At 42.6% G+C, this 8,187-nt stretch overlaps 1 protein-coding gene across 1 annotated transcript in view; it reads right to left on the bottom strand.

The window, feature by feature from the left end:
* Positions 1–8,187, bottom strand: part of FANCI (Fanconi anemia, complementation group I) — a 112,420-nt gene that overhangs the window by 27,638 nt on the left and 76,595 nt on the right. Inside the window, 3 exon segments of the mRNA XM_006867126.1 lie at positions 1,657–1,773; positions 2,830–2,906; positions 3,207–3,373. Coding sequence (XP_006867188.1) covers positions 1,657–1,773; positions 2,830–2,906; positions 3,207–3,373 — 361 coding nt within the window.

Raw genomic sequence — 8,187 nt, 5'->3', positions numbered from 1 at the left:
ACGGCACTTAACAACAACAACAATATGAAATTATAGGGCAGAGGGCTTAAAAGTAAATGACAGGTTTTTCTAGTGTTAGCCTTTCAAAACCCATTTCTTTCTCCCCAATAATTCCCCTGCCCCGATTCTCTTGTGCTGTTCCTGTGTTTTGTTCCAAATTCTTTGCTCCTTGAAGCAAAATTAGCAGTATAAAAGGATGAAGCTGACAGCAAGTGGGGCTGGGTTGTTTGTAGATGGCATGAGATGAGTAACAAAGGGCATTTCTCTGGGCAAGTTGGAACTCAGACAATAGGACAATCAAGTGTATCTCCCAGCACTTCTGCACCACAACACTCTCGTATAGTCTTCTGAAGGCCAGCTCACTTTGGATCTTCCTCACAAGTCCGGAGGACATTGACTATTAAACGGGACAAACCCGCACAAAGTCTCCCTTCTCTATTCTTCCGTGTGTGCAGTGTGTGAACATTCATGAGGGTGCCCACGCTACATAAATGTGTGCACACCTACACACATCTACCCTGGCAGGGTTTTGGCATTCTTTACTGAATCCCTACCCTCCCTCTCCAATCTTAGTACCAGGTAACCTTGCTGAGAGAGCCAACTGCTGAATGTGTTAGCTGCTACCTTCATCATTAACATTCTACACTTTGCCCTTACTAAAGGACGGAACCATGTGGGGAAGAAGACAGATTACCAAGGTTGAAGGCAGCAGAGATGAACTTACGACTTCTCCTGGAGTGTTTACTGCGTACCCGAGACCACACAGAAACAGGAGAGTCTTAGCCCATAATTGCTGCATGTAAGTCTGACATGGTAGAAACACTATGTAGGAAAGAACACCTCTTACAGATCTTACTAACTCAAGAGGATAATCAAACATATGATTTTAAATAAACTACACTTAAAGAAGACATTTACCCTTACCACACAAAGGGTTGACAGGGATGGGCAACTTGGACATTGGCTACCCAAAATGGGGGGAGGGATACAAAAGTAAGAAGTGACTGGCTTACAAGCTTTCAAGAGGGAACCTAGATCCAAAGGTGTGGAGGAAGATAGAGTCTCCAGTGAATAGTGTCCAGCCTGTCCAGGAAGGGCTGATGAAATGAAATACAGATGGGTCTCTTGTGATGCAATGATGAATAATTATTATCAGGACTGATTGTGAGGGTCGGAAATCTAAAGGAGGACATTTTGTAGCAAGGAGGGGAGTGATTAACTTTTCAGTCTAGGAGCGGAGGACCCTAGGACCATCGATGGAGAAAAGCGGAGAGTGGGATCCTACCCAGAGAAGCGGTGAGGCCTGAGATGGAGGCAGAGAAGACAACGTCAAGAGATGGTGTGGTTGGGGACTCGGGATCAGGAGATGGAAAGGGGCCAAGGACTGGGGGGAGTGGGGGATGCAGGCTTACAGGGTACACCCTTTGGTTGGGTGAGGATGCATGGACGGGATGGTAACTATGCCAATGAAATGATAGATGATGGAATGAATGTAAAGCTAATGTTCTCCCATGTAGACTATCACACAATTCACAATAAAACATTAAAAAAAAGAAGAAGAAGAAGATATTTAGACAAATACTTTTAAGATACAATTGCCTTTGCTTTCTGAAGGATGCTAGCTGGCATGTGGGGTTGGCTGAGTGGCACCAGTACCTGAGGGGAGGAAGGCTCCAGTAGTCGGGACAAGTTGGAGAGAACACTGATGAGGAGGATGGCTTCTTTGCTGTTGAAGTCTTCCTCTTGGCTGCTCAGTAAATTCAACAAGGACCTCTGAGAAAACAAGAGTGTTTCCTATCAGGAGGAAGAGACTCCTACATCAGGACAGAACGAACTCAAAGCTGCCAAAGCTAGAAAAGGATAAAACCTAAAAACAAATCTGGATTGAGCAGTAATTTCTTAAACCTCTTTTGGACCAGAAATCCCTGAGAATTCTCTTGAAAACAACTATGGACTCTCAGGCCTCCAACCTCCTTCAACACATACACATCCGGAAGGAACTGTGCATCCAGATTTTGGTGGCTCACAGCTCCCTGGAGTCCTCCAACTGATCTCAGGTTTAAACCACCCCCAGCACTCCAGCATTCTCTACACGTCTTCCCGGATGTACTTTTCTTTATTCCTCTTCTCAGACTTCAAGGTCGGCCGTTCAAACCCATCAACTGCTCCTCAAAAACTATACAGGGTTGCTATGAGTCGGACCCGACTCAACACTAACTAACACCAACAACGTTCCTCTTCTCACCAAAGAAATACTACACATTGTATTATTTGACTCTCTCACTCCCCTACAAAGTAAAAAAGCTCCAGAAGGGTGGGAAATTTGGTTCCTTTGTCCCCCACTAAATCTCTGGCACCCACAACAGAGTCCCTGGCATGTAGTAGGAACTACAAAATTATTTGTTAAATAAAGAAATTCTCTTTGATAGAAGACACTTCTATTTTGTCAACTATTATTAAAAACTGATAGACTTCACTGTTGTCTTTGAAGCAATATGACAGACAAAATCCAATTATCCCATGGACTCCAAAAGAAAGACAAACCCCTAAACTCCTGACCCTCTCCTGTGTCAATTCTGTGTGTTAAGTCTGTGATCTTGGCAGCAATGAGCTCTGCAGGTTAAGGTGTCTTAACACAAATCCTCACATAGATCCTTTGAAGCACATTCTTTTCTATTCTAAGAACTATGTCCTGTTGCTTGGGTGATGACCCAGAAAAGACTGGCATCCTTCTTGCTCAGTGTCCGCCCCGTCTCCCAGCAGCCCCTGTAGACAGTTGCTTTGCAAGGAACCTCAAGGCAAGGACAACCGCTTCCCAAGGTGTCTCACCTGGAACTGCCGGATCTGGAACGCTGCTCTCTGAGTGACACTAACTTCTGCCTCTTCTTCCTCATTATCTGTGACATCTAGGAAAGGAAAAAACACTTTTTAATGGACTTTTTGGTCTTTTAATAGCTAAACATTTTAGAAAACCAAGAACTGAATTTATAAAATTCTGCAATTTCTTGATATCAGATTCCGTTTTCCAGTCATTATTTGTATTGAAATGTAATCCATTAAGGACTGATTCCAAATCCACTAGATGTCACTGCTTCGCAACGTTAGGCTTCTCAAGCGTCCTCTGGTAGGTTACCAAACACAACCAAGAAGAGATCTCGCAAAGGGGGAGACATCCCGAGGAATTCAGCTTCTATCCAAGTACCCACCCAGAGCCCTGAGGAACTGCTGAATCTTGGGCTGGTAGAACTGCTGCACGGCATCGAATATCTTCTGCAAGCCCTCCAAACACAGCAGGGAGATACTCTTTCCCTTCTCTTTTTTCCCTGTTTCTTCCACTGAAGTAGGAATTGAAGTGTATCGCCATAGCAAGACCCTGAAGATGAGAAAAGTGATTTTATTTTAAAGTCAGGTTCATTGAGGTACAATTATTTTTAACTGCTCATTCTTCCTTCCCTGCAACCCTGGGTAACTGCTAATCTGTTTTTGTCTCTATGCATTTGCCTATTCTAAACCATAACCAAATCCCAAAACCACATTGCCGGGGAGCTGATCCCAACTCTTAGAGACCCTACAGGACAAAGTTGAACTGCCCAATAGGGTTTGAAGCAGACTGCCACCTTTCTCCCGCAGAGTGGTTGGTGGGTTTGAAGCAGCCTTTTGGTTAGCAGTTGGCTGCTTACCCACTGCACCACCAGGGCTTCTCTTGTCTATTCTAGCTACCTCAGTAAATGGAATCATCCGTGTCCTTTGTGTCTGGCAGATTTCACCTAGCATGGCTTTTTGTTGCAACTTTGTATTGAATTGGGGAAGGTTTACAAAGCAGATCACAGGTTTTACATCTAACCATTCGTACACATTTTGTTTCATCTCAGATTATAATCCCCCCAATGTAACACCACTTATTCCTCTTCCTCCTTGTGTTTCCTGTTTCCATTCCTCCTCCTTGCTTAGCTCTCGGCATACTGTCCTGGAGTAAACACTGCACTTTTGATTATTCTAAGGTGTGTGGTAACTAGTGTTCCTGTTCTCACAGACCTATCTGAGCTCCGAGAGTGGCACTGTAGGGTAAGTGTTGGACTGTTAACTACAAGGTCGGAGGTTCAAACCCACCAGCCACTCCTCAGGAAGCCTACATACCAAGTCACTATCAAATTGGAACAATAGATTTACTTATCTACTGTTTAGCTGAAAACAGAGACACAGGGCTGAGTTCAGGTCCAGAGCTGAAAGCCAGTCTCAGGCTCCAGCAGTCTCATCTGTTAAGTCAGCCTGGTTTTATTTTGCTAAATTTGAGTTTCATCCCACATTTTCTTCCATTCTACGCAGGACCTTCTGATGTGATCCCTTTCAGAGCAGTTGGTAAGTGACAGCTGGGCACCATCTAGTTCTTCTGGTCTCAGGATTGTGGAGACCACAATTGGACCAACTGTTTCCAAGCATCTTCAGTTTTCATCATTCTTCTTTCTCCATACAAGGGGAGACCAATAGTGCAGTTGTACCTTAGATGGCCACTCAGGAGCTTTTAAGATCCCAGGTTCCTACTCACCAAAGTAAGATGTAGAACATTGTCTCTGTGGACTGTGTTATGCCAATTGACCTTTGTGTCCCCCAAGACTATGGTCCTAAGCTCCTAGGCCCAGTGACTCATTCTCTCAGGGTGTTTAGCTCTATCTAAAAAGTTTTTATACTTTTGCCCTCTGTATGCACCACCACATTCATGGGTAGACACGCAGCAAAGGTAAATCCCCAAGTACAAATACCCTCTGTCAAACTGCTACCTGTGGGTATGTATGCTCCGTCTTTCCCTCTCCCTCCCATACTGGGTCAGCCTGTGTGGCTGCCCCTCATCTACCCATAGAGCACTGCACCTGCAGGTTCATGTATAAAACAGTATTTATCTCTGTTGTCTGTAATTCTTGTACTCCTCCCTGGGTTTTCCTATTTCCCTCTTTTGTTGTTGTTGTTGTCAATCTCTTATTATTCATTACCTTCCCCTTTATCCAAGTTAACACAAGTCTACTATCTAGCTAGTGACTCACCTTCTCTTCCTCTCCCACCCCTGGTGACCATCAAAGGCGGCTTCTTTTAGTGTGTAATTTTTTCTTGACTTTTTACCATAGTAGTTGCATACAACAGTTGTCCTTTTGTGACTGGCACAATGTCTTCCAGATCCCGTGATGAGGTGTTTCACAGATTCAGGTTACTCTTAAATGCTGCCCAGTACTGCACTGTGTGGGCACCAGATTTTGCTTATTCATTCTTCCACTGATGGCCATTTAAAGTTGCTCCATCTTTTTGCTAGTGTGACTAACGCTGCCATGAACACAGGTGTGCATTTACCTATCTGAGTCTCAGTTCTTATCTCTCTAGGGTATACAGCAAGTAAAGGGACTGTGGGGTCACATGGTATTATTTCACACTTTTTGAGGCAGCACCATATGTTTTTCACAGTGTTGTTGTTGTTAGGTGCCATTAAGTTGTATATAACGACCCTATATGCAACAGAACGAAACACCGCTCACAACTGTTGCCACGCTTGAGCCCACTGATGCTGCCACTTTGCCAATCCATCCCGCTGGGGTCCACCAGCAGTGTATTGTATTCCTGGTGTGGTGCTAGGCTGCAAACCACAAGGTCAGCAGTTCAAACCTTCCAGCTGCTCCTCAGAAACCCTCTACAGGGTTGCTATGAGTCGGAACTGACTTAGTGGCACTTAACAACAACAGTGTTGTTCCAATCTCTTCACACCCTTACCAGTTATTTGCTGTCTCCTGGTTTCTTGAACTTAGCATGTTTTAAAGTTCACACATGTCACAGTGTGTATCAAAATTTTGTTTTTTTTTTATGCCTGAATAATTTTCTCCATTGTATTCATATGTCATTTTATTTACCCATTCATGTTTTGATGGAACTTGCTTGTTTCTATCTTTTGACTATTGTAACAATGTTGCTATGAACATTGGCGTACAAGCGTGTGTTTTAGTCCCTGCTCTCAAAATCTTTTATGGTAATGGCTTCAACATGTAAGAAACCACCACACTGGTTTCCACAGCAGCTGTACCATTTTACATTTCCACCAACAACAGGAGTCTTCCAACTTCTCCACATTCTTGCCAACACTTGATACTTTCTAACCCTAGTTGTCCTGGTGGGTGTGAGGTAGTATCTACCTCATTTGCATTTCCCTAATGAAAGGAGCATTAGTAGCACTGTAGGATAAGCAATGGACTACCAACCACAAGACCAGCAGGTCAAACCCACCAGGTACTCCATAGGAGACACATGAGGCTTTCTGCTCCCATAAAGATTTACACTTTTGAAGATCCTATTCAGAATCTCTATGTGTAAGAACTGACATGGTAACACCTAATAACCAGCTGCTCTGAGGGAGAAATGTGAGGCTGTCTGCTCCCATACAGACTTACAGTCTCGGAAACTCTACTCGGCCTGACAGGGCTGGAACTGAGTCAGAATCGACTCAACAGCAGAGTTTGTCTTTTTCTTTTGCGTTTTCAATGACTAAGCTACTGAGCATCTTTCATGTACTTATTGGCTGTTTGTATTATCATCTTTGGAGAACTGTCTACTCCAGTCCTTTGCTTACTTTTGAAGCGAGTTGTCTTCTCACAGTTGAAATGGAGGAGCTCTTTGTGTATTTAAGCTGTTAGCTGATATCTGATTTCCAAATACACTTGGTCGACTTTTCACGTTCTTAAACGCACACACTTTTTTTTTTTCTTTTTTTAAGATGCACAAATTTTTGCAATATTGAGACCTGATTTCTCACACTTTTGGGGACATAAGAATATATGTCCGAAAACAAGGTTCTAAACCCTATGATTTCTTCTTAAGAGTTTTTCCATTTTAGCTCTTATACAGTGGGCTTCACAAAGTTTGTGAAATAACTGAAAGAAAAGATAACATACAGAATTCTCCACAAACTTTTTGAAGGCTCTTTGTATCTCTGTTATCTTAAGACATTTTGATAGTTCTTTATAAAAAAAAGTACTACCACAAAACTATAGAAATTTATATTAAACATAAAATATGAAAATGTGAAGTTATGGTTTCTCAACATAGTCTCCACTAGGTCTACATATGTTTCAAGGTGGTGTTTCTATCTCTCTAACCCTTCCGCCTCCTTCTCTAACCCTTCTTTGATCAGGATTTACATATCAATACGACAGCTGTCATCCTAGAGAGACTCAGACTGTGTTCCTTTGAAATGTTCTCTGAGTTTGGGGAATAAAAAGAACTCTGAAGGGGCAAGATCAGGGCTATAGGGTGGATGGGGTCGGGTTTCTCAGGGAAATTCTCACAGGACAGCCCTCACTACACCTTGAAGAATGAGCAAGTGTATTGTTGTGATAGAAAAAATGCCTCGGAGCAACTTTCCGGGCCTTGTTTTCAGCAAGTCAGTTTTCAATTTTCTTAAAATTGCCTAATAAGCCCCATGACCACCCTGTTGTTTTTTGAGAAAAGATTAAGATTACTGCTCAGAAATCTCAAAGAAAACGTTACCATAATCTTCTGAGCTGACATTTCTGTCATAAATATGACTGGCTCAACAGATCACCTTGGAAGCCATGTTTTAATGGGATCTTTTTTTCCCCAAGACACTCTAACAAGACTTACAAGAGAACTTGTTTGCAGGCATACACTCCAACTTCAGACATGTTTAAACATGTGTTTTTGGGAATCAACTCGAGTGCATATGAACTAGAACTGTAGAGCACATATGAACTAGAACTGGAGAGCACATACAAACTAGAACTGTAGAGCACATATGAACTAGAACTTAGAGAGTGTATGAACTAGAACTGTAGAGTGCATATGAACTAGAGCTGTAAGAGCACACATGAACTAGAATTACAGCGCACATACGAACTAGAACTGTAGAGCACGTATGAACTAGAACTGTAGGACCAATACTTGTTCACTTATCCTCAGACTGGAAGTACCAGTCTTCTCTTACATGTGTGTTTTGCAAGTTTTCCCATCTTTGGATTCTTTTTTTACTTTCTTAAGAGGTATGAATTGCATCTCAATGTCAAAAAAACAAAAATCCTCACCAATGGATGAATAAACAACATTCTTATCAATGGAGAAGAGATTGAAGTTGTCAAGGACTTCATTCTTCTTGGATCAACTATCAACATTCACGGAAGCAGCAGTCAAGAGATCAGA

Source organism: Chrysochloris asiatica, unplaced genomic scaffold, assembly GCF_000296735.1.
Source record: "Chrysochloris asiatica unplaced genomic scaffold, ChrAsi1.0 scaffold00101, whole genome shotgun sequence".
Lineage (NCBI taxonomy): Eukaryota > Metazoa > Chordata > Mammalia > Afrosoricida > Chrysochloridae > Chrysochloris > Chrysochloris asiatica.
The sequence above is the reverse complement of the archived record's forward strand: the minus strand, read 5'-3'. Positions and strand labels throughout refer to the sequence as shown.